This window comes from Lepidochelys kempii, chromosome 11, assembly GCF_965140265.1.
Source record: "Lepidochelys kempii isolate rLepKem1 chromosome 11, rLepKem1.hap2, whole genome shotgun sequence".
Taxonomy (NCBI): domain Eukaryota; kingdom Metazoa; phylum Chordata; order Testudines; family Cheloniidae; genus Lepidochelys; species Lepidochelys kempii.
The window spans coordinates 14,778,405-14,805,530 of record NC_133266.1 but is presented as its reverse complement, the minus strand read 5'-3'; the positions used below and the strand labels follow the sequence as shown (position 1 = coordinate 14,805,530).

Here is a 27,126-nt window from a genome sequence, read left to right as displayed (position 1 = left end):
CCCTCTAACCACTGATGGTGGAGATCACCCACCAACCACTAAAGAGTTTTTAGTTCCATGTTCTGGCCTTTATTCAGATTGTGCCAGGTCTAGAATGTTGGCTTCAATTAGTTGTAGTAGTGATGGATGTGATAATTAAAAGTTATAAAAGGAAGAAATTTCCCACAGCCAAGAAACCTGATCCTGCAAGATGTTGAGCTCCTCCTCGGCAGAGCTGAGCACTCTCAGCTCCCTGGGCACTGGACACTTGCAGATCCCTGATGTATGGAAAATAGAAATGGGTTGAGTTGCACAGTACAGATGTGGAATTGAATTTGATTTGGAACCACCCTGAAGTTCAGATGGGTGTGGATCTGGGTTTCCAGTCTGACCACACAGATAGACCTGAGTTGTGAAGTTTGGAAACCGATGTAAAATTTCCCCAAGTTCTACAGGAATTCAATTTGAATCCATCTATATTTTAAAAACTTCCTAAGGGCGCAGAAGTTAGCATTCTCCCCAGAAGTCAGCACTGAGCCAATACCCAGCCTGATGTAAGGGGTACTGTTCCATTTAAGGCGCCATCATTTGCAGGCAACGTAAAACCAAACTCTGAAATACATGTGATTGTTAAAGATCCTGTGGCACTTTTTGCAAGTGTAGATGAGTTAACCCTCATGCCCTAATCAAACTCCAATACATACCTAAAATTCCTTTTGTAGATTCAATAGGATAAGTTATTCTGCACTTCCTAAACTGTTGCTGCACAGTAGTAAATAGATGTTGTATTTTACTCCAGTGATAGCTACACGTCAGTGGTATTCCAAAGAAAAAAAATCCAGGGCAAAATCTTGGCTCCATTGAAATCAATGGCAATTCTCCCAATTACTTCTAAGTAGCCAGGATTCCATCTGTTTATACAACAATAAAGTTGGAAAGCTAAGCATTTGGAAGTCAGGATATGCAGGTGTATAAGCATCCAGCTAGAGCCCTGTGTGGGACCAGTGTAGAGCCCTGCAGCAGGACCAGGATCTTGTGGTTCCCACAGGACACACTGCCATAATAGTGGGGGCAAGTGGGAGTGGGTATTGCAGGGTGGACAGGACTCTACATCCAGTCAATCTTACCTCTGCCTGATATGAATAAGACTTTAAATACAATCTCCATTTGTATTGTTTTATATTCCTTGTCAGATAATGTACCGTGCCATGTCCTGAGCTAGTGTAAATAGCTCCATTGACATAAATCACCGTGCTGTGCTGATTTGCACCAGCTGAGTGCTACAGAATATGCCACTAGATCCATTGAGCTACACTAATTTATACTAGCGGAGGATATGGCAACTCTATCTACAGTCCATCTTTTAAAGCAGGCCAGTTTAAGAGGAAAAATTACACCTTTCTGAGGAAAAAAAACATTGTTCTTGAGGGTTTAGAGTTTTTAGAGTGGCAGCAGACAACAAAAGCTCTAATTTTCCATTTCAGTATTTTTAGATTTATGACCAAGATTTTCATAAGTGACTAGTGATTTTGAGTGCCTCGGGTTTTAGATGTCAAACTTGAGACTATAAGGCTTGATTTTCATAGGGTGGGTCCTGTGCTGAGCACTTTCTGAAAATCAGACTCCAAGCAATTTTTTTTATGTTCATAACTGATGTGGCAAACCCAGAGGCTATTAACTGCCAAACCCAGAGGTGCCAGGGCTAGGAACTGCCAAGTCTACAGTGCTAGGGCTCAGCCCTGGCAAGCCCTGGCACAAATTAAGCAGTGCCTTGCTCACCTTGAACAGTACCTTACACCAGGAGTGGACCAGTTCAAATCAGTGGGATTACTCCTGCAATACAGTACAATGTAAGGAAGATACTAGTGAACAAGACTAAGCATATCAGAATCTGGCCTTAATATTGATATTACTCTGAGAGACAAAATGATGGGCTCAGATGCAGATGGTATCAAAAACATTGAGTTGTCCTCAGAGGATAAAAAATTTCTTAACATGGAAACTTCCTAAGATGTATATGAAACTTTTCCAGTCCAAAACATAAATTCCCTGCAAACCTTCCTGTAAGATTTTAGTGCAGAGGATTTGAGACATTTTGATAAGAACTCAATAGCTGTTTGTTAAAATCCTCTGGTTAGTAATGATTGCTTGATATGAGATACGTAATTGGGAATGACTCTGTGGGACAGAAATGAGATATATATACCTGAAGGAATGTCTATGCCATCTAACAAATGCCCAATGTCAGAGATAAAATATTAACATATGAACTAGGGGTTAAACCACAGTCTGGATCTGTCACCAAGCAATATCAATACTGTTTGCTGAGTATTCTGATTTTTAAAACTGCTGTTTGAAGGACAATTGAAAACAACTGAAAAAATGAAAAAAAGGCAGAAAGCAAATATCTAACAATGGACTGGACAGCTGCAACTTTACATCCTCTAATCAATGTCTTTAAAGCAAGCTATTGTAAAGAGCCCAACAAATTTCATGTCTGCACAACATCATGTTTGGAATGTATGCAAACAACACCCACATGTGAGCAACTACCTAGAGCATAGTAGAGGTGGTCTTTGACTGAAAGTCAAATAAGGATTCCATCCTGGAAATTTAATCAAATTAACAATCCTTACTCACGCAAGTCATTGTACTGAATATAGTCTCTAAAGTGTAATCTGGTTAGGTGAAAGTCCATATGTAGGATTAAATTTAGCTGTAACCCTTCCACATTCACTTAAAATGCAGAATCCCTCAGCAGACTGTCCAGAGTAAAACCAAATTATATGTAGAGGCTTGCAACAAATGCTTATCTGTCTAACCTCGATATGAAGGATCTGCATTTCAAATAAGCAGCTCCTTAAGTGACCACTTTAATGTATCCCCAAGGTTTCCAGCCTCAGATTTGCATTTTGCAAACTCTTACACATATGAGTAACCTTATTTATGCAAGTAGTTCCAAACCTTCCAAAGTTCAGAAGTTTTCATTTCTGGGAGTTTTGTTCAGCAAGTTTGGATCCTTTCCTCCAAACTTTTTATTTTTTGTTCTGTCTCTTCTCAGATTTATTACCACACAAATAAAGGATGACACCACCTTTTCAATAAAAGAGATTACAGTTGAGGTGAAATGTCCTTCCGCAGTCATTTTTCCCATCTCTTCAGATAGTTCCCATAAGCAAAATTGTTTTGTATTATTGCTGTTGTCTTACCACTCTTTCCCTGTGTACGTCTCCCTTTTCTTTCCTATTCTTTTTTATATCCCTTTTCCTCTGAAAATTCTTGGCATAATTTATCCAAAGTATTTCTGGAGCAAGATGTTTGCAGTCAAGCAAAAGAATTGGCCAGCCCATTTGTTTACCCTTAGTTAGGGATGGAAACTTGTCAAGAATTAATGACTGGATCTAACAATGGGAAATTTTAAGATGGCAACCCTGAATCTTTGTGAAACCTTGTGAATATGTCAAATCAAATCCTCGTGTAGCTCCCATCATTTGGAAGATTAGACTAGCCTTTTTAATTCTCATCTCACTGAGCCACAGGAGCTCTTCAAAACAAAAACTGAAAGGGGGAAAAATTTAATTTTATTCTGCCTCCCACATCAGTAATTTTTATGAGAAGTTATATGTAATAGTTGTTCTGAAATTAACATAGCAATAGCTCTGTATAGTGTGATTAATCCACATTATAGCAAGGTATTATAGGCTGAAAATTATGTTGTGTGTAGCTATTAAGGCTTTTAAGACCACGTAGCAGTTATTGGTTTATGATGGCGAAGCCACCTGCTGTATAATTCTTGTACTATTTGTGCCACCTACTGGTCAAGAGTGCCTGGAGTAATCTTTATTCCAAATTGATAGAATCAATTGTTTGGAAGAGGATGGGGAGCTGAGAAGAAAGAGAACATTATAAGGAAAGGTCACATTGCCCATCACTTGGACTAAGGAGCAGCTGGGAAATCCAGCTGTCCAGTTGGAAGGTGCTGCCAGATAAAGATCCAGGCGCTCATGCACTGGAACTGATAGGCTCGAAAACTTGGCTGGTTGAGCAAGAACTAGCTGGCTCGTGAAGATTCAGGAGATTTGTGAGTTCTGGGAGCCCATCACTAGGGACAGACAGCATACCAGATGGTCAGTAAAGATCCAGGGCTCTAGCAGAAGATAGTACTGAAGGCACATCTGTGCCCATTCTCACAATGGTCAGCGTCTAGGAGACCGTATTTCTGAAAGGGTCATGAATTTTAGCACCGTTAATGGAAAATGCCTGAGTCCTTTCTACACTACCACTTTCACAGATACTATCATCGGCGGAGCTACACCTATTGGGAATCTTGGGTCTAAAAAATCCTAGAGCAGCCACAGTTGATGTTTATTTGTTGGCAAGAAGCTGAGCCAGTGTAGCAGCAGCAGTTTTCCCGATCTCACTTCTGCCATTGTTGCTGGTCTGACTGGCCTCTCCTGTTGATAGGATGAAGCAGTGATATGCTGCCAATAAGGTTTTCCCAAAAATGTTTCCCTTGGAAACCTGTGTCAAACCCCATGTAATAAGGGTGCATGTGATCACAGAGGTGAATGATGAGGGACTGGGGAATATATTCATTTATTTCCCCTACTTGAATTAAACACTTGTAACCAAGGAGGCAATGCCACTTTGCAAACAAGCTTACAGTAAATGCACTTTGTGAGAGAGGTTTATACTTAATTCCTGAAAATATAATACAGCTTGTTGTTCATTCTCTGTAATCTGAAATATAGAAGGTGGGGAGGAGTGCAGTTTGGAGTGTCTGTGGTGTGGATCACTGTGCATGGATGATGAGGGCGTGTAGATGTGTTTGTGCTGTAGCTCACTGTGTGTGGATGATGCAGTGTGTAGTTGTGTCTGTGGTGTGGGTCGCTGTGCGTGGATGATGGGTTGTGTGCGGGTGTGTCTGTGGTGGGGCGGTTGCTGTGTGTGGATGTAGGGGTGTGTGTAGATGTGTGTCACTATGCGAGGATGATGGGTTGTGTGTAGGTATGTCTGTGGTGTTGGTCGCTGTGTACAAATGATGGGGGGGTGTATGTGTGTGTCACTGTGCAAGGATGATGGGGTGTGTAGGTGTGTCTGTAGTGTGGTCACTGTGCATGGAGGAGGGTTTGTGTACGTATGGCTGTAGTGTGGGTCAGTGTGTGTGGATGATAGGGTGTGTGTAATGTGGGTCACTGTGCGTGGACGATAGGGTGTGTGTAGGTGTGTCAGTAGTGTGGGTCACTGTGCGTGGATGATAGGGTGTGTGCGGGCATGTCTGTGGTGTGGGTCACTGTGCGTGGAGGAGGGTGTGTGTACATACGGCTGTGGTGTGGGTCACTGTGTGTGGAGGAGGGTGTGTGCGGGTGTGGCTGTGGTGTGGGTCACTGTGTGTGGACGATAGGGTGTGTGCGGGCATGTCTGTGGTGTGGGTCACTGTGCGTGGAGGAGGGTGTGTGTACATACGGCTGTGGTGTGGGTCACTGTGCGTGGAGGAGGGTGTGTGCGGGTGTGGCTGTGGTGTGGGTCACTGTGCGTGGAGGAGGGTGTGTGTACATATGGCTGTGGTGTGGGTCACTGTGCATGGATGATAGGCTGTGTGTGGGTGTGGCTGTGGTGTGGGTCACTGTGAATGGAGGAGGGTGTGTGCGGGTGTGGCTGTGGTGTGGGTCACTGTGAATGGAGGAGTGTGTGTGTACATATGGCTGTGGTGTGGGTCACTGTGCATGGATGATAGGCTGTGTGTGGGTGTGGCTGTGGTGTGGGTCACTGTGAATGGAGGAGTGTGTGTGTACATATGGCTGTGGTGTGGGTCACTGTGCGTGGAGGAGTCCGTGTGTACATATGGCTGTGGTGTGGGTCACTGTGCGTGGAGGAGGGTGTGTGCGGGTGTGGCTGTGGTGTGGGTCACTGTGTGTGGACGATAGGGTGTGTACAGATGGCTGTGGTGTGGGTCACTGTGCGTGGAGGAGGGTGTGTGCGGGTGTGGCTGTGGTGTGGGTCACTGTGTGTGGACGATAGGGTGTGTACATATGGCTGTGGTGTGGGTCACTGTGCGTGGAGGAGGGTGTGTGCGGGTGTGGCTGTGGTGTGGGTCACTGTGTGTGGACGATAGGGTGTCTGCAGTGTGGGTCACCACCATAAAGGGGTGGGCGCGTGTCCCACAGGCGGGATCTACAGGGACGACTCGAGGCTCGCTCAGGGGAGGTACAGCACCAGCCCTGGGGAGCAACGGCCCAGCTGCCCCTCAGCTTGGCAGCGCCTGTCCGGGGAGGCGGAGGCCCCGCAGTCTCCCCCGTCACCCCGCTGTGAGCTGAGCCCGCGCAGCCCCACCCGGGCTCAGGGGGCGGGGCCGGGGCCGGGCCCGGCAGGCCCCAGCCCGCTCCCCGAGCGCTGTGTCTCCTCCTGGCCCCTAGAGGCCGCTGCGGGCCGCGCGAGCGGGGGAAGCGCTTCCGGGGCGCCCCGGCTGCTCTGTGCCCGGCCGAGCCCCACGTGCGGCGGCGGCGGCTCTGCCGGACTCCGCGATCGGGGCGGGATGGCGGCGGCGGCCGGGAACCTGCCTATGCGGCTGCTCCGCAGGAAGATCCACAAGCGCAACCTCAAGCTGCGGCAGCGCAACCTGGCGCTACAGGGGGCCGGGCCACCAGGTACCGAGCCGGGGGGGGCGAGCCGGGCCGGGCCGGGCCGAGCCGAGCCGAGCCGGGGGGGGCAGGAGCTGCCTCTGCCCGTCACGCTCCGGGCGCGGGTCTCTGGAGGCCCGGCTCAGCCTCCCCCGCCAAGCGCCCGGGGCAGCGAGACGAACCCGCCGCGGCTGAGCCAGGAGCGACGGGCCCAGGGCAGAGCTCGGCCGCGGGCGGATGGCCCGGGGGGGGGGGGGGGGTGGCGGTCCCTGGGCCCTGCCCCGCTTCTCCGCCTGGAGCTCGCCGGGGGCCGGAGCGCTCGGGTGCCCACGGCAACGCGTGGAGGGGCCGGGGCGATGTTCCGGCTCTCGAAACGGCCCGAGCTCGTTATTTGGTGGTCGGGGTAAATGGTAGCGCGGATCCAGGAACCGTGGTGGCCCTGGCCTCCCCTTTTCAAACGTGGGCCCTGCTGGTTAGCACGAGTGGTTATGAACGCCCTGCGGTGCGGAAACACCCTGAGCCCGCTTTCCAGAGGTGCGGAGCAGGCCCCCTTGAACTCATTTGGCGTTGTGGGTGCTCAGCTGCTCTGGGAATGAGGCCCTGAGGAGCTCAAGTTGGACAGTCAAGACCTGAAGTTCACTCCGTCAGGGGCCACTCTTGAAAATGGAGGCGGTGTTGCAGATCTACTTGTTACTGGACCACATTATATTTATAATATATTTATAATAATATTATTATAATAATAAAATATATTAGCTGAAACAGCTACACCAGCTTCTAAACCAGAGATAAACCTATAGAAGACCAAGTTCAAAGTTAATAAAGTACATGCCCAACTAGTAATCGCACCATCCTGGAATTGTGAATGGTCAGGGCTTCTGGAATTGTGCAGCTCCTAGTGTATTGGCAGGCATCAAACTACTGGCTGTTATTAATACTGTGCGTATTACCACCACAGTAGAGTTCCAGATGCGGTGATATTCGCTAGTGACTAATACCATTTCTGTGACCAATTCCAGTATTTTGATTCAACTGTAAATGTTTGGGATTTTTTTAATTGCCTTCCTCTTTTCTATTCTTTGGATTTGCCATTCCTGCTTTTTTTAGTGGAGACAAGATCTGTGGATACCTCTGAGGAAGCTACGAACAATGTCATTTCTGAGGAATCAGTGGAGGAACTTAAAGTGAAGAATGTAAAGCAACCTCAACTAATTGCTAATGGTGAAGTAGCTGCAGAAGCAAAAAATTCTGAATCGAAGAAGAAGAAGAAGAAAAGGCAAATTATTAACACAGAAGAGGGTATGTCATTTTCAGTCTTACTTAAAATGTAATTCTGAATTCCACCCTATGCTGGCAGTAGTATTTTTGAATGGACCTACAAAACTCCTCTAGTATAACCAATTTCTGCGAGCATTGATCTTGCAACTATTCGTAGGGTAGTCCTCAGAATTTTTGGAAAGTTTAGTGTGATGATTCCTAGGGGTTATATCCGGATGTGGCCAATTTTATGTAAACCATATGCTAGAAGACTTCTAGGTGCCCCTATCTCTCTGCTGCAAGAGGAGTGTTACCCAAAGGTTTGTGATGAATCTCTGAATACTTTACTGTTTAAGAGTTTTGAAGGGGCAGGTACCTAAATAAACTGTATATGGTCATATGCCTTAGAATTAATCACAGTACAAATAAAATCCTAACACATGTAGTTGTAAATGTTAATTAGTCATCACAGTCCCCTCTGTGAAGTAAGATGATATTAAGCATTTAAAATTGAAATGTACAGAAAAGTAAGGAAGAGGTCAAGTAGTGTGACAAAGTGGTTAACAACTTTGTCTGATCTGGGATCAGAATAGAGGGGTCTTTTAGTGTCCTATGCTTAGTCTACCCTGCCTCTCCCACCACTGAACTATTCCTTACTGTGAAGGGAAGTCATACTGGTGAGGTAGTAGGCTGTAGCTCCCATACCACAGTTGGCTGGAAGAAAGCTTGCCTAGGGGCAATAAGGATAGCACTGAACCTCTGTCCTGAAAACTGGTCTGATGTCTTCTCAGGCTACTCTGTGAGTTAAGGGTGTGATTCCCCTACTCATGTATACATATATGTAGTAGTTCCATGAGATCTAGTGCAAGTGTAAATAGCAGTGTAGCCAAGGTAGCTCAGGCAGTGGAAATGTGGCTGGGCTGTGCCAGGTACATACCCGCTGGTTTCAGGCAGGTTTGTACTTTGCACAGCTAAGTTACAGTGGATACACAACCGTTTATACTTTTGCTAGCTCTTATTGAGCTACCATGAGCATGTGTACGTGAGCAGGGGAATCGCGCCGCTAGCCTATAGTGTTAGACCTAATCTAAAAAAGTCATGATTTTTACAGACCCCACGTGTCAGCTTGAATAACTCATGATCTTCGCTGCCGATTTTTCCCTAAATTTACAACCTAAGTGATCTGTTTCCTATTTTCAAGGCTGCGCTTGTAAATAGTTAACACTTGTAAAGTGCTAGGAGGTTCTCAAATTAATATACCTGCAAAGTAATAAGAACCTGAATATCAGAAATATATTCCTGACAGCAAATGCTACGATAACAGAGAGAATATTTTCTCCAGGTTAGTTGGTGAAGCCCCACCATGTGACACTTTTTTTTTCCAATATCAATCTGGACAAAGCATTAGAAAATACACTTAGGAATTGCACTGAAAGGCCTTAATTCTCTCTCTCTCTCACCCTATAAAACTCATGCAATAGAACTTGATGAATGATACCTATGGATACAGTGGACAGCTTAGAGCAGTGCAGCTGCGTCACTATAAACTGTCATAGACTGTCATAGGGACCTCAGGAGGTCATCTAGTTCAACCCCCTGCTAAAGCAGGGCCGATACCCAACTAAATCAACCCAGCCAGGGCTTTGTCAAGCCTGACCTTAAAAATATCTAAGGAAGGCGATTCCACCTCCTCCCTAGGTAAGGCATTTCAGTGTTTCACCACCCTCCTAGTGAAAAAGTTTTTCCTAATATCCAACCTAAACCTCCCCCCACTGCAACTTGAGACCATTACTCCTTGTTCTGTCATCAGCTACCACTGAGAACAGTCTAGATCCATCCTCTTTGGAACCCCCTTTCAGGTAGTTGAAAGCAGCTATCAAAAACCCCGCTCATTCTTCTCTTCCGCAGACTAAACAATCCCAGTTCCCTCAGCCTCTCCTCATAACTCATGTGTTCCAGTCCCCTAATCATTTTTGTTGCCCTCTGCTGGACTCTTTCCAATTTTTCCACATCCTTCTTGCAGTGTGGGGCCCCAAACTGGACACAGTACTCCAGATGAGGCCTCACCAATATGGAATAGAGGGGAACGATCACTTCCCTCGATCTGCTGGCAATGCCCCTACATATGCATCCCAAAATGCCATTGGCCTTCTTGGCAACAAGGGCACAGTGTTGACTCATATCCAGCTTCTTGTCCACTCTAACCCCTAGGTCCTTTTCTGCAGAACTGCTGCCGAGCCATTCGGTCCCTAGTTTGTAGCGGTGCATTGGATTCTTCCGTCCTAAGTGCAGGACTCTGCACTTGTCTGTGTTGAACCTCATCAGATTTCTTTTGGCACAATCCTCTGATTTGTTTAGGTCCCTCTGTATCCTATCCCTACCCTCCAGCGTGTCTACCTTTCCTCCCAGTTTAGTGTCATCTGCAAACTTACTGAGGGTGCAATCCACCCCATCCTCCAGATCATTTATGAAGATATTGAACAAAACCGGCCCCAGGACCGACCCTGGGGCACTCCACTTGATACCAGCTGCCAACTAGACATGGAGCCATTGATCACTACCCGTTGAGCCCGACAATCTAGCCAGGTTTCTATCAACCTTATAGTCCATTCATCCAGCCCATACTTCTTTAACTTGCTGGCAAGAATACTGTGGGAGACCATGTCAAAAGCTTTGCTAAAGTCAAGGAACAACACGTCCACCGCTTTCCCCTCATCCACAGAGCCAGTTATCGTCATAGAAGGCAATTGGATTAGTCAAGCATGACTTGCCTTTGGTGAATCCATGCTGACTGTTCCTGATCACTTTCCTCTCCTCTAAGTGCTTCAGAATTGATTCCTTGAGGACCTGTTCCATGATTTTTCCAGGGACTGAGGTGAGGCTGACTGGCCTGTAGTTCCCCGGATCCTCCTCCTTCCCTTTTTTAAAGATGGGCACTACATTAGGCTTTTTCCAGTCGCCCGGGACCTCCCCCGATTGCCATGAGTTTTCAAAGCTAATGGCCAATGGCTCTGCAATCACATCCGCCAACTCCTTTAGCACTCTCAGATGCAGCGCATCTGGCCCCATGGACTTGTGCTTGTCCAGCTTTTCTAAATAGTCCTGAACCACTTCTTTCTCCACAGAGGGCTGGTCACCTCCTTCTCATGCTGTGCTGCCTAGTGCAGTAGTCTGTGAGCTGACCTTGTTCGTGAAGACAGAGGCAAAAAAAGCATTGAGTACATTAGCTTTTTCCACATCCTCTGTCACTAGGTTGCCTCCCTCATTCAGTAAGGGGCCCACACTTTCCTTGACTTTCTTCTTGTTGCTAACATACCTGAAGAAACCCTTCTTGTTACTCTTAACATCTCTTGCTAGCTGCAACTCCAGGTGTGATTTGGCCTTCCTGATTTCCCTCCTGCATGCCTGAGCAATATTTTTATACTCATTCCTGGTCATTTGTCCAATCTTCCACTTCTTGTAAGCTTCTTTTTTGTGTTTGTGTGCGTAGCCGTTCTAAGCTGACAGGACAGAGCTCTCCTGTCAACTTTTAATGAATCCACCCCCAACGAGTGGCTGTAGCTATGTCAGCAGCAGAAGCCCATCTGCCAACATAGTGCTGTCCACAAGGGCGCTTAGGTCAGCCTAATTTACCTCACTCAGTGAGTGGCTTTTTCGCACCCCTGAGTGACACGAGCTATACTGACACAAGTGGTAGTGTAGACGTAGCCTCAATGTTTTTGCGTCTCATGTATGCAGTATTTGTAAGTAAAGACTTATATGTTATTTTTAAATGAAAAACAAGTTGACTGTCATTCTATCTGCACAGTCATTTAAGGGAAATAAAGTAATCACTGAGCTTAAAATGTAAATATATATTAATAGCTAGTGATTTACATATTATAACAGACCTCTTTTTCTCTCAGAACTGTACTCTAATGCATATTAAACAGTTATCAGTCTACTTGTTGAACAGGGATTCTGCTTTTTCATCTATTCTTAAAAAAAAGAAAACCATTTTACATTAAATACTCCATCCTACATATGATAAAACATTTCAGTATTTCTTGTTAGGAACTTTGCCTTGTAGTTGATTTCCACAGTTAGCTGTGTACCCACTGTCTTCCTGTTCAGGAGCACCTCTTCCCAACCTTTTACAGCACTGTACTGTATGTAACAACAATGAGTGTACAGTGAATGTAAACTAATATTTATATCCTATAGGTCTTGCTACCCTAATGCACTTGCCTGCTTTGCAAAGGAAAGGAAGAAACTTTAAACTGTGTGTTAAATTTTTTTATCCCTCCTTGGTTGGGAACACATCAACTGATGCAGTGATGCCTGCCCTAGCCTGTGGAATGACTTCCTGAAACTATTTTTTTTCCTCCTCCCTATGAGTAGATAAAAAGCATGAACTGAAATGAAATCCCTGCTATATTGAAACTTGCATGAATGATTTATACTGGGGGAATAAATATCCCATTATCTCCTTTTTTGTGATAGATATATTCTTTGCAACCATTATTAAGTGTGACTTGTTTGGTATGTTCATTCTCTCTAAAAATAAATTTAATGGCAGGTACAGAAACTAAAAAAGCAAAGACTGAAGAACAAGAGGAAGATGCAGAGGCGGATGATGCAAAAGATAGTAAGGATCCTGAAGTAGAAGAAAATAACGAGGATCCTGAAGAGAGAGAAGTAATGGATGAGGATACCGAAGGGCCCAGTTTACCTCTTGGTGTAACAGGTAACTTGTGTCAGTTTCCATATCTGTTTTTCTTTTTGCCTAGAGCAAAAAGTTCTGAAACTCTTAAGGGTAAGTCTTTTTTTCTTCAAACTTATATACTTGAAGTTAGGTGTCTGACTCTAAACAGCCAAATTTGAAAGTTTTTGCTATAGGTTTTTCTTGTTAACGTTTGGCAGATATCTGATTCTTCTAAGTTGAAGCCACAAAAACAACAAGTCGTCCAGTGGCACCTTAAATCTGTTAGTCTCTAAATTGGATGATTTTCATTTGTGAGGGCCTGCTCTTTAAGAGGTTTTATGTCACTTACATGTTCGATTTGTCTTAGTTTCCCTGATTTTCCTTTTCATATTGGCTGAATGATGAAGTGGTACTAAGCTGCATAAGACAACACCGCTTGTAGTAATCGGATACAGTAACTTGAAACTTAACTTGTTAATTGCTAGATACATTTAGCCAAATAGCCAGTGAAGGTGGGCAGGTTTTGAAGAAACAAGGTTGAGATGGTTGATGAACTATTTCTCTTCAGGTGCTTTTGAAGACACCTCATTTGCTTCACTGTCTGATCTAATCAGCGAGAACACGCTGAAAGGAATAACTGATATGGGCTTTACACACATGACAGAAATTCAACATAAAAGTATTAAACCCCTTCTGGAAGGCAGGTAAGAAATAGATTTAAAAAAAAAATGTGGAATTAAAATTCCACCTCAGTTTTATCTCCATGTGAAATGCAAACACCTTAAAAGTATATTGGGATTGCAATTCCTCTGTCGTACACAGACTGGCTTTAGAGCTCTCTGCTACTGCATTAATGAAAAATTCTAATAGAAATGCTTGGAAAGAATGAGGCTTTCTGGTCACACATGAAACTATTGCATACTTTTGCAATTTAGTTTATGTATTAGTCCCTAATACTTATAGGTTATGTTCTCGCTTATTTGTCTATTTAGTCACTTTAATAATTGATGCCCTGCATGACCCCTGCAGGTTCAGGGTCCCATCCCCCCACTCAGGGTTTTACAAATAATGAACATTGAATTTGTTGTTTATTTGGTATTTCCATCTTGTGCATGTGTTATGTTTTGTTTCATTGTGTTCATATTTTATTTAAAAATAAAGGTTTTTAAAAGTATTGGGATACAACCTATTTGGATTGTATGAGTTATAATATTTTTTAGACAGTCATGGGTTTTTTTAGTGATCATGTGTTTTAAGTACTTGTATATGGCCCCTGTTACCCAAGTAGGAGTGTCTTCCACATATTTCCCCAATACTTCCATGTAATTCCCAAGTAGAATTAATTTTTCATTTGCTTGCTTTCTTCCCAGCGTTCAGGAGAAAGTTTGGTTGATAGGCTTGTTTGTTTGTTTGTTTCTTGTGTGAGTGTCCATGTTGTGGCTGTATGGTTTGTGTGAAGAAATTGAGGGAAAGCTCAGTAGAAATTAGTATTACATTTAGTTTTGAAAGTGGGGATCTCTGATCTTTGCTGTCTCTTGTGAGGTGAGTTCCATAGTGGAAGTCCAACCCCTGTTAAAGTTCTATTTCTTGTTCCCATGGAACATAACTAGTGGAATGGCAGTCATGCAGGGGAGAGAGTCTCTGAGCCAATCCCATAACAAGTTGACTGCTCTGGAGACCAAAGTTCTCTGCCTTGATTGGATGGTTCCAGTCACTGTTGACCAGGGCTGTTTTTGAATGGTTAAATACTTAACCATTACCAAATCTGAGCTGTTAATTTTTTCCTCTATAAAAGTGACTGAAATATTAAATGCTGGTGATAATGTGAAAAACTAAATGTTTTCTTCCAAATTGACACCTACAGAGATATTCTAGCAGCTGCAAAAACGGGCAGTGGCAAAACACTTGCATTCCTCATTCCTGCCATAGAGCTCATCTACAAGTTAAGATTCATGCCCAGGAATGGTAAGACTCTCTCTGTGCTTCCCAGTTAAGTTGACGTCATTCTTAGGGAGAGAGGGAAGGATTACTTGGCTTAATTTTTGCTGAAATGAGCAACTTTTTTTCTAGGAACGGGTGTTCTGATTCTTTCACCTACTCGAGAGCTTGCCATGCAGACTTATGGAGTTCTGAAAGAACTGATGACTCATCACGTTCACACCTATGGCCTGATAATGGGAGGCAGTAACAGATCAGCTGAGGCACAGAAACTTGCAAATGGGATCAACATTATAGTGGCAACACCAGGTAGACTTCTGGACCACATGCAGGTAGGTAAAATATCAGGTAGCCTTATGTATTTACAAAACAAAACAAAAAATCCCACCCATACGCAGTTTCTCTGGCTGACTTTGTGTTCATTAAAATCTTGTAGAACACCCCAGGGTTTATGTTCAAGAACCTGCAGTGTCTGGTAATTGATGAAGCAGATCGTATCCTGGAGGTTGGGTTTGAGGAAGAAATGAAACAGATCATAAAACTTCTACCAAGTAAGTAAAATCTGTGTCATTTCTAGAAGTCACGTTGCCTTCTGATCATGTTGTTCAAGGAAGGAGAGAACTAGGAGAAAAGGCTTTGGGTATGGTAGTTTTAGTCTTGGAACGATTGTCCTACACTTTCTAATGCTTGTTCTGACTGACTGACACACACACACACACTCACACATTCTTAATTCAGTATATAGTAGCCAGCAGAAACTTGTTTGTTCTATTTTACCATTTATAGATGAGTCAACTTACCATTGGAGCACCCCCTCATGGCTGGACGTGGGCTAGCAGGCTCTCCTCCTAAAGCACCTCCTGCTGACCGTCTTTTTTGCCTGCAGTGGTCTGCTTCTTCTTGCAACTCAACCTTTTTCCAGATCATGTTTAGTCCCACCCCATCAGGGATAATAAAGTCTAGCAAAAACAAATGTCTGATCCCTCCATCCAGTCTGCCACCTTCAATTCTGGGTCCAGTGATCTATACTTTTTGTTGGTGCTTTTTTTTCTCAGGGCTTTTATTAGTCCATATCACATTTTCAGGGGCTTTATGCCACCTTACCAGAGGCTGATAGGGAAACATAGCCTCTCTCACTACACTGGGTTCCAATTTAGGGACCCTAGGACAGGCAGTCAAGGTTCACTCCACCATACTCCTTGCTGTCTCCTCCCTGGACTTCTTCCTACCAAGCCCTACTGTGGACTTTCTCCTCACCTTACAAAATGCTTCCTATTGCCTACAAGTCTTATCATTCCCTACTACCAGGACAGAGACAGTAGCATTTCTCCCTGCAGCCCCCTTCTGCTCCAGACTTCCTCTCTTTATAGAACCCAGCTGGTTTCATCATTAATTAGGGTTGGCCCATCCCCCATGTGTCACCAGGTGGGTTAATTGGTCTCTCAGAACCACATTAACCCTTTTGTCACCTGTCTGGGGTAGGCACTCTATCAGACCATCATTTATCTGAAGGGGACAGGCTTTTCATGGGCACCTTAAAGAAATAATTTAGCCCACAGAAGTTAATGTAAGAGGTGTCTTTCATTTTTATCTAGGGCATCTTTTGCCAGTGCAGGCTTGTTCCCTACAGTACAGTATTTTCTGACACAATTTAAATGTCGCACACTAAAAGGTTTTCATCCCTTCACTTGGGAGTCTCCTACACATATTCAGAAACTGTACTTCAGGAAGTTTATCCTGATCCTTACCTAATTTTTTTTTTCCTTTTCTAAATTTCATCCTATTACTCCTTGTATTTCTCTTTTATAGCAGGCAGTCTTTCTCAAAACCACTGAAGAACTCTTTCATCTTAGAAACAGAGGAAAACATGAAACAAGTGCCTTTTAGTAAATATGCAATCTGATGTATTTAAGAGTAGTAGCAACTGAATATGTAGTATGTAAAACCAAACATCAGAAGACGAGTAGAATAGTAGTTCATACTGGTAACTAGAGAGGCTAAAGCTATAGGGAATCAATTCTGTTATTGTTCTTTGCGTCATAAATAAAAGGGATTGTGCTTGATTTCCTCCTCCTCCCCTCTTCCCCCCCCCCCCCCAATACATTTAGACAAGAGTGAAACATTGCAGGATCAGCGCCTATGTTTGTATCCGGCAATGGGATCCATGCAGGCAGCCCCTTATGCACCTGTGCACAGTCCCAGTGAAGTCAGCAAGGCTCGGCATAGGCACAGGGGCTGTCCCATATAGCAAGAGTAATGTGTGTACACATGTAATGTATGGTGGTATGGTATAACCTCTGTACCATGAAATTAAATTTAAAAGGCAAAACTGTGTAAAACTGGTAAAAGAAATACTTTTTTGTGTAACATATTAGTTACCTTGTTGCAATGAATTTCAGAAGTTTTTCTGAGGAGACAAAAGTATTTGATATTTATGTGAATGAACAAATATACAGTTATACTAGCTAGAATTAAAATATGATCTGGTATGATTGCTATTTTTCGTGTAAACAGCAGTGCAAATTAATAGTAACATACCTCTGAAGGGAAAGGACTGCTTAGGGTTTATAGGTATTAAATATTTTTTAAAACAAGCATTTCTTTGTAGGTCATGTGTACTATTACATAGTGTAAATCACATTGATAGTGGTTGTAGTAGAGACAGACAAGATATAGTAAAAACTATATTCGCCCACCCATTGAGGAGAACAGGTAAAACACACACCAGGAACTTCCCAACTGCATCTTGTGTCTCTACTATTTGCATAATCCTCTGCAAAAGTGAGATCATTTTTTATGAATTATTTCAGAGCGCAGACAGACCATGCTTTTTTCTGCTACACAAACCCGAAAGGTTGAAGACTTGGCTAAGATATCTCTGAAAAAGGAGCCACTGTATGTTGGGGTTGATGATAACAAGGAAACAGCCACAGTAGATGGTCTTGAACAGGTAAAGTTAAGCAGAAATATTAGTAAAAATAGATGCAGTATGTGCACAAACTACTTCTAGACATCGATTTTTATGTGGATTCTATAAATGTAAAGTACAGTTTTAAAGTGCAGCTGGCCTTTGATCATCCTGGCTGGACAACTGCTAGGAGATTGATTAAATCTCTCTGGTATTAGCCACCTATAAGGAATTGTTTACATTTAGTAGATGTTGCAAGATACGCAATACCAACCGCTTTTGGATTAGAACGCCAGTTCACAATACTGTGAGGTGAGGAAGGCTGCTGCAGAATTCCAGGTTGTTACTTATCGCCTTTCCATAGATGCCAAAGACTTGATCAGTAGCAGAATTTGTTTTTAAATCATGAGCTTTGAAAAAAGTTCTGAATGTTAAGGACTTAGGAAATAGATAGATAATGTAAGGTGTGTTATTTACAGTGATTAAAAAAGTCTTTGAACATCTTTGTTGTTGTTATAAACAATGTAGCTTCTTCTTATCAATAATTCCCTAATATACTTCTTCATTAGATAATTTATTAAGTATACTATATGGATGTCAGTTCCCAAGAAGGTAAGACTGGGAAAGAAGGGAACATAGATGTCTGAAAGTTTTGTTTAATATTGCTGTGGAACCAAAGAATTAAAATACAAGTTTTAAAGCTCCATTTGCTGCACTGACTTAATTGAGTTATTTGAAACAAAAGCATATTTCATACATGTTTTAAATAACTGGCTTTGAATGATTTCCAGGGATACGTAGTGTGTCCATCCGAAAAAAGGTTCCTTCTGCTGTTCACGTTCCTCAAGAAAAATCGGAAGAAAAAGCTGATGGTATTTTTCTCATCATGTATGTCTGTGAAATACCACTATGAACTACTCAACTATATCGACTTGCCAGTCATGGCCATTCATGTAAGTATTTTCTTCAGTGAATTTTTGAAAAACAATTTTATTCTCTAGGTTGCCGTTTCAAAATCTGTTAAGTCTGAAAGTAATTGAAATTTGTTACTCTCTGGCTTTTCCTTGGTTATCCCAGTCTAACAGAGACTATTATTATTGCAAAATCACTGGCATCCTTGCCACTCTCAGGAGAGAGGGCTACAGTTTGAAAGGGCCCAGAGGCTGAATTTCATTACTGCCATTGATGCAACCCCTCTTCTGTGAGCGAAGAGAGGATTTTCAACTTCTAGGGGTTGTTCTTTTATAAAGACTGGATTCACTTTGTGGAGAAAAAATACTATTATGGGAATCTGTTGCCAAAACCCAAGTGCTCTGAAACAGATCATAGAATCATAGAATATCAGGGTTGGAAGGGACCTCAGGAGGTCATCTAGTCCAACCCCCTGCTCAAAGCAGGACCCATCCCCAATTAAATCATCCCAGCCAAGGCTTTGTCAAGCCTGACCTTAAAAACTTCTAAGGAAGGAGATTCCACCACCTCCCTAGGCAACGCATTCCAGTGTTTCACCACCCTCCCAGTGAAAAAGTTTTTCCTAATATCCAACCTAAACCTCCCCCACTGCAACTTGAGACCATTACTCCTTGTCCTGTCCTCTTCCACCACTGAGAATAGTCTAGAACCATCCTCTCTGGAACTACCTCTCAGGTAGTTGAAAGCAGCTATCAAATCCCCCCTCGTTCTTCTCTTCTGCAGACTAAACAATCCCAGTGCCCTCAGCCTCTCCTCATAAGTCATGTGTTCCAGACCCGTAATCATTTTTGTTGCCCTTCGCTGGACTCTCTCCAATTTATCCATATCCTTCTTGTAGTGTGGGGCCCAAAACTGGACACAGTACTCCAGATGAGGCCTCACCAATGTCGAATAGAGGGGGACGATCACGTCCCTCGATCTGCTTGCTATGCCCCTACTTATACATCCCAAAATGCCATTGGCCTTCTTGGCAACAAGGGCACACTGCTGACTCATATCCAGCTTCTCGTCCACTGTCACCCCTAGGTCCTTTTCCGCAGAACTGCTGCCTAGCCATTCGGTCCCTAGTCTGTAGCTGTGCATTGGGTTCTTCCGTCCTAAGTGCAGGACCCTGCACTTATCCTTATTGAACCTCATCAGATTTCTTTTGGCCCAGTCCTCCAATTTGTCTGGGTCCCTCTGTATCCTATCCCTGCCCTCCAGCGTATCTACCACTCCTCCCAGTTTAGAATCATCCGCAAATTTGCTGAGAGTGCAATCCACCCCATCCTCCAGATCATTTATGAAGATATTGAACAAAACCGGCCCCAGGACCGACCCCTGGGGCACTCCACTTGACACCGGCTGCCAACTAGACATGGAGCCATTGATCACTACCCGTTGAGCCCGACAATCTAGCCAACTTTCTACCCACCTTATAGTGCATTCATCCAGCCCATACTTCTTTAACTTGCTGACAAGAATACTGTGGATCTTTAATAAAGGTCAGCTAATCTGTTCAACAGCTGGGTCAGCCCTGAGTTCAGAATTCTGACATACCCGTGCCAGAGTTGATCTCTCAAACACCTAAAAAATAATTTTCCTAGGCTCATAACTTCGTGACTGTCTCAAGAAAATGCTCTGCTTCAGGTGCTTATGATATTGAAATCCAAAGCCAGATATTCTGAACTGAGTTAAGAATAAGTGTATATAATATCTGAACAACTTTTTATCTTGTGAAGTTACTCTGAACTGTAGATGGCCTTTATCAAAACTAGGGTGTATGGAGAGAGAATGTCAGTGCCGGAGTAATAAGTTAACCCTTTCAAACTAGCTTCCCCTTCAACCTGATCTTTTAAACATGCATCTGAAGAACAAGATTTCTGTCAGTGAGATGGAGTTGTTTGTTAAAAGGGCATTTTCCATCAAACATCCAAGTTAGAGATTCCAAGTTTGCTCAGTGAAAATGATTTCATCATGCTTCCATATTGTGGAGATAGTGGAGCTTTCCATTCTCTGTGGAAATTAACGTTACTATTGTTTTTAATTTAGCATTAGTCCTTGCTTAATAGTCTCCGCTTTACTAAGCAAACCACAAGGGTAGGTATTTATATTTGATAGAATTTGCAAAAAGGAAACAATAATTCTTTTTTGTCACATACTTCAGGCACCTCTTCAGTTGGTAATTTTTTTTTTAAATTTTGACTTCCATTGCATCCCCATTTGGATAAGTGTTTTTATTTTGTTCTGTTATCACAACTGCAGCCTTAAATAGTTGGGAATATGGACTAATTGTATATTTGATTTAAGGTGATAAATACTTTATGAAACAAACATAATTGAGGAGTTAACTCACCTCAGTGTGTGGTGTTTGTTTTGGGGGGTTTTTTTTGGTCCTGCTAAGGTCTTTGTGCTGCATTCTGAATGGAAGTGCTAAATCAGAGGAATCTTATCTATCATCTTCTATTTTTGTCTAATCTTGCAATTGTTACTGTTTTACTCTCTGATCCTTCAAACATTTAGGCATATCCTTAACTTTAAGCCCTTGAATAGTCCCATTGCATTGTGTGTTCCAAGGATGGAGCACTTCTTGCTTTAGAATGTACAATGTAACCTCCTCCAAAGTAGCATTTATGTGGCTCTGTGCTGTACATCAGCCTGCTTTGTTTATGCACTATGAAAATGGTTCTGCTTTTAAAAGCCATGGATGTGTGGGTAGGTATGAGTCGGTTAGATGGAAAGATGCTTCAACGCATTGTTTTAAATCTTCTTAGTGTAACCACAGTGTATGAGAATATATTTCTTTGTATACATGTAAAGCTACAATTCTGAAGGCTGATTTGCAGAATTTTTTTGTGGTTAACTAATTCAATCCTGAATACATTTTCTCCTAGGGCAAGCAGAAACAAACTAAACGGACCACCACATTTTTCCAGTTCTGTAATGCAGATTCTGGAATATTGTTGTGCACTGATGTAGCTGCCAGAGGACTGGATATTCCTGAAGTTGATTGGATTGTCCAGTATGACCCTCCAGATGACCCTAAGGTAACTTGTCTCCTGCAAATGCTTCTGATATCTCTCTCACCTTCCACGCTTTTGGAGAAGTATGGACTTAATTACCCTTCTATAGGAAACGGTTAGGCTCAGGCATGGTTTGCATCCAAAAACTGACTTTCTATTGTTCCTGGAAAAAAGCTTGATTTTACAATTCATGTGCTGAATGCACCACTTATTTGAAGCATTCAGCATGCTTCTAAAATGATTGCCGGTTGGAAAAAGCGCTGTGTCCTTAGACTTAATACTTAGTTAATTCTAAAAATGAGTCAAAAGAAGTATAGGGTTGTATACTTGCCCTTAAGTCCCCCTGACAGTTTTTTGTGAGGTTTTTTTTTTTAAAGTCACTATTTTCCAGTTTCGTTTTTCTTCCTGTTACTGTGTGAAAGACCCATACAAACAACTGCACTAAGTAATCAAACTGGGGGGCAAAAAGGCAGAAAAATTACTAACAGTAATCATAGGTATTGGTTATAACAACAATAAGTAAAATATTTTCAAATGTATTTTTTTAATTGAGTGTCTCTTCATCAAACCTAGTGCTTCAGGTTTGCAGCGCTTGGTTTCTTTATCAGTAGATTTCAATGTGATGAGCGGAATTTACAGCATTATGGATGAGAGACTCCATAGCTGTATTACTATTAAGTTTGTTTTTCTGTTAGGCTATTCACATTTGCAAGAGTCAAAAGCAGATCCCATTGACCCAGGACCTTGAATCAGAGCATGGAAATATTTATTTTGCATGGTGTTAAATGTTGAGTTTGACCATCATCTATACTGATATTAGCATATTCTGGAGATAGTAATAGTGTTTGTTTTAAAGAAATTACTTGGCGTAAGAATTTTGATTTCAAATTATTACATTTTTAACTATCCTTTTTCCAAAAAGGAGTACATTCATCGTGTTGGTAGAACTGCCAGAGGTATAAATGGCAGAGGACATGCTCTACTCATTTTACGACCAGAAGAATTGGGTTTTCTTCGTTACCTAAAGCAAGCCAGGGTAAAGTCATATGTAGTATTTTACTATGCTGCTGGAATATTTTGATGTAGAAACTGTAATGATTAATCAAGTGTTTCAGTATTTTAACCGAAACCCATTTTATTGCTTAGAAAATGTTTAACTGAATAATTTAATAGAAATGCAAGGTGGCCAGCGCAATAGAAACTACATAATCATTTAAATTCCAGGGTAGCTGGAATCATGTGACAGTGCAGCTTAATGATGTGCTGTAAAAGGGAAAAAATGTTTGAGAGGGTCCTCTACCAAAGCCACTGTGTACGTGGTGCTCCGACAAAAACAAGAAAGACGCAACCCTGGTAATATATTCTTAAAAGTCTCTCTTTTAAGAAATGGCAGGAAAAAAATCACAAGTTTCAGTCCGTAGTATATCAAAAGGCAGGACAGCTGCTAAATTTACCAATTCGTCATTTGTTTTCTCAGTCCTGAGTCACTGCCATATTTCATTTCCATAAAGGAGAAATGTCCCTTCAATGATGTGCTCTGATTAAAAACCCGATAGTTCTAGAGGAGCAGGAAAGAGACTGAAATGCCTTCAAAATCCTTATCTCAAGCCCTTATTCATATAGAAAAAGTGGTTCACACTTTCCATCGTTTTCAAGTTCAGAACCTTTCTGTGGAAAACCCGATATTCTCACCCTGGTGATAGAGTGCTTTGCACCAAAAAGCCCTGCAAAAATACTTACTGGAACTTTTAAAGGACATTATTTGAATAATGAGAAGAAGTCAACTCTCTGCATATGTTTAACTTGCCTTCCTTTCTGACTTGTTTACATTTGAACATTTTGCTATTTTAATCATAGTTAAAGTGGCAAAATGACATACTGTGAACCACAGTTATATGGATATAAGATATTATACTAGTGTAACTGTGTCCACACAAGGGCATATTACCAGTATTACAGTTATAATTGCTTAGCTAGCAGTCATAGTTATACCAGTATAACTTTTTCTAGTGTAGATGGGGCCCTTAGTTACCGTTTTCTTTAGGTGAATGCTGTAACTCTTACTTACTTTCTTATATAGGCTATATAATACTGTGTAAGAGTTATCTAAACACCCTTTTTTTTCCTTTTCTTTTCTTTTTTTTTTTTTTTTGCTAGGTACCATTAAGTGAATTTGAATTTTCCTGGTCAAAAATTTCAGACATCCAGTCTCAGGTATAAAGTTATTTCATATTAGTTCTCTGGATTTTTACATGAAAATGATTATAGGTATAGACTAGCCTGCTCTTACAAAGCAATGGAAGGTTTAAAGAAATTGTGGAAATGTGCTTACATGATTTGAAAGATTCCTCTAGATATTTGCTCTTAAGTGCTAAGCCCTCATGCCTAACACCATGTTATAATTTCAGATACACTGTTTCATTTGAAGTATCAAATTCTGCCCTCATAACATACAAGTCACCTGTCATTGACTTCAGTGAGAATGAATATATGCCTGTTTAGAAACAGGTGTGTTTCTTTTTTATGACAGTTTAATCTGCCATAGTAATTTTAAGTATGCCTTTGACTTTATAAACAGAGGTTTATATTTGTGGATAACGCATGTGTACCTAGCACAATAAATGTAGGGTTTTTTGCCCTTACGGAATAAATGTACTGTGTTCCATTTACTTGTAATGTAATACTTCATAAAAAGATTACTCTGTACCTCTACAGGAACAGGAAAATCTAGAAATGACATTTGTAAATTCTACTGTTTAACTGGCCTGATTTACATGCTATCATAATGCAGTGGAAGATAGATTTCTTTAATGTTCAGATATAAGGTCATGATCATGGAGTAGGAATCTAAGTAGACTAGGCTTTTTTGTAAATGTGGAAAAAATTCCATGTTGTATGTACATACATTCAGTAATAAAAATGACTAATTTGAATTAAAATTTAGAAAAAAAGATTTTAAAATTAGGAGTGAGCTATTTTTAGTTAATATATAAATTCTGTTTTTATGCACTATATAAATTCTAGTTTTATGCAATAATTTTTCTATAAATATGATTTTTCAATTGGCTTGAAATCCTGAGTCAGCAAGGTCATGGTTTAACCCAGAGTGTCAGAACTGATGAGCTCACCATTCAGTTTGTGTTCTGCTTAAGTTGAATTGAATTTCAGAGAAGTGCTCTGTTTATTTTTCAGAAGGTTGTCACTTTTGATTCTAAATGCAGAAACTAGTGAAGCAGTGTATTTGGGCATTGGTGGGTTTTTCGTCTATTATTTTCGTGGAATTTTGCCGTCTCTTCTGAATATGTGTGGTTAGTTGGTCTTAATCATTCCATTGTATAAAGATTTATAAAGCCATTTTGCAGTAACTGAAATTTCAAATAACTAACACTGAAAGGACTTTTAAAAATCCTATTTAAATAAAGGCATTGAGTCAGCCCTTCCAAAAAGATATTCATAGTTACATGTAATTTGTATGTTGTGACATAAATGGATGTCATTATTTCTAATATAAATTAATGCATACGTAAGGTCAAAATGGACACATTCAAATCTAGAGGAACAGCACCATGGAGAACAATAAGTCTTGTCAATGCTAAATAGTAAAAACCTTTGATTTAAGGAGAAAATTCAGATATGCATCAAGGGAGAAGCTAACATTGCCTCTTTTATTGGTAGAATCTAGCAAAATATGCATCTCTTCGTAGACTGATACAGTTTTGATATTATAATATCTGCCAACCACCTTTGTCCATGAATTCCAAGCTCCCTAGTTTTAAGATATGTACCACTTAAATATAGCTATAAAGTTAAGCTAAAGAGAGTGCATTCAGACAATATAACTCATTACTTTTGCAATACTTTTTAAGGTTACTTTTTGAGGGTATGTAATGTAATTCAATTTGTTTTTTCCTCTGTGATTTATAAAAACACATTGATAAATTTGTATTTTGCTCTAATAGTTCAATTTTACTGAAGTGAATATTCTGGTTAATGTACTCATTGTAAATTCCAAGCAAAATGACATATTTGCTGTATAATTTATAAACGGGTTACAGCCATAATTGGATACAACGGTCTTGCCTTTCTTTTTCCAGCTTGAAAAATTGATTGAGAAGAACTATTTCCTTCACAAGTCAGCCCAGGAAGCATACAAAGCATACATTAGAGCTTACGACTCCCATTCTCTGAAACAGATCTATAACGTCAATAACTTGGATCTACCCAAAGTTTCCCTTTCATTTGGTTTCAAAGTCCCTCCATTTGTTGATCTCAGTATCCTTTTATTGCAATGTGTCAAAACTAATTTATCTATCTGCTTAACATTTCTAATGTGCACATCACTGAAGTATCTAAGTGCAAATGATAGTTTTACTATTAATTATCTAAGGATGCTCTAACCCTAAGAGAATAGTTTTAAGGAAGAAGTTAACCAGTTATTTTGCCAGTTTTAATATTTGTTCATGACTATGTATGTATGGCAGGGAAAGAATACTAGCATTTTAATTTTTGCATATATAGTGGATCTGGGAATATTACATGTATATTCTTGAGAGTAATTTTCTCTTTTACTAATGTGGGATTTGCACAATGAGATACATACTTCAGTGTAATGGTTGTGGCCTATCGTCTAGGGGAAATAAAAGTATAGGGACTGCTTCTCAAATTGTTTCAGAATTACTGGTGGTAAGGGCTCACCCATTTATAGCTTTAGTGTGATCCATAGTGTGAGAAGGAACAGAATTAAACAATTTGGAAGAAGGAAAAATAGAAAACAATCAATGGTATGACAAGCACTAGGTGAGTTTTTAGTTTGACAAGTTTTCTCCACCCTTGCATCCATTAAGTTTTTGCTCTGTAAAATGCCATGAACACTGTGTTGTTCTTTTCCCCTGAAAACATCCCACCATGCTGAAAAGTGTGACAATTAAGTTGGTTTAATGTTTGTTGTCTGTATTCCTTAACCAAAAATTTCCAGATGTGAACAGCAGCCAAGGTAGAAGATTTCAAAAAAGAGGCGGAGGTGGAGGATTTGGTTACCAGAAATCCAAGAATGTCCACAAATCCAAAATCTTCAAACACATTAACAAGAAAAAGTCAGACAGACGGCAGTTTTCTCGTTGAAGCTGTCCATTGAAATGGCTTTTGTCATTAAAATAGACTCTCTCTTGGTGAAAATAATCTTACAGATATTTCCTTTGCAAACTGCTCGGGTTTAAGCTGTGCTCTGTTTAAACTTTAAAATTTTACATTTTGTTTCTGGGTATATCTTAACTCATTTCTAAAGCATTTACATAGGAGAAAACAGACTAGGAAAACTAAGTGGTTTTGGAAACTTTAGCTGCAAAGGAGAGGATAGCTGGATGTAACCTTTTTTACTATAAATAAGTTAAACAAATTGTTCCTGAAAATAGAACGCATTTTTCAGTATTTTTTTCCTATAAATATTCTCCCTTTCTTCCTCACTCCACCCTCTAAGCACCCATCAGAAAAGGCAATTCTGAATACAATATGGTTGTGCATAGCAAGAGTCCTTCAGAGTATTCAAAAATAAAAGGGGACGGCAGGTCACTGAGACTATATTTTTACAGCACAAAATAAAAGATCCTTGTTAACTTGGGTCACTGGTCTGCTTTATAAAGCTACAAAACTCATTGCTTTTTCTAGTAAATACAATGAAGAATATGAAAATTCTTGATGAACAGAGAATTTCTATGAGCATAATGTGTTTTTAAACCATCAAGGAAAACACTTTGATCTGTGTATCAG

General features: G+C 41.2%; 1 protein-coding gene across 1 annotated transcript; it reads left to right on the top strand.

The window, feature by feature from the left end:
* The first annotated feature begins 6,433 nt into the window (after positions 1-6,433).
* On the top strand, positions 6,434-26,972 carry DDX18 (DEAD-box helicase 18). The gene is made up of 14 exons (XM_073305255.1): positions 6,434-6,626; positions 7,707-7,898; positions 12,415-12,582; positions 13,109-13,244; positions 14,405-14,505; positions 14,611-14,810; positions 14,915-15,029; positions 17,289-17,428; positions 18,178-18,339; positions 21,232-21,384; positions 22,283-22,396; positions 23,518-23,574; positions 25,455-25,632; positions 26,336-26,972. The coding sequence occupies exons 1-14, from the start codon at positions 6,515-6,517 to the stop codon at positions 26,479-26,481; spliced, it is 1,974 nt and encodes a 657-aa protein (XP_073161356.1). The 5' UTR covers positions 6,434-6,514; the 3' UTR covers positions 26,482-26,972.
* Positions 26,973-27,126: the final 154 nt, after the last annotated feature.

Excerpts from the sequence above, each read along its gene's own strand:
- DDX18 (XM_073305255.1), top strand. The coding sequence starts at position 6,515 with ATGGCGGCGGCGGCCGGGAACCTGCCTATGCGGCTGCTCCGCAGGAAG. Across the intron at positions 14,506-14,610 it reads AAGATTCATGCCCAGGAATG|GAACGGGTGTTCTGATTCTT; the intron begins GTAAGACTCTCT and ends CTTTTTTTCTAG. Across the intron at positions 23,575-25,454 it reads TTTCAGACATCCAGTCTCAG|CTTGAAAAATTGATTGAGAA; the intron begins GTATAAAGTTAT and ends TTCTTTTTCCAG.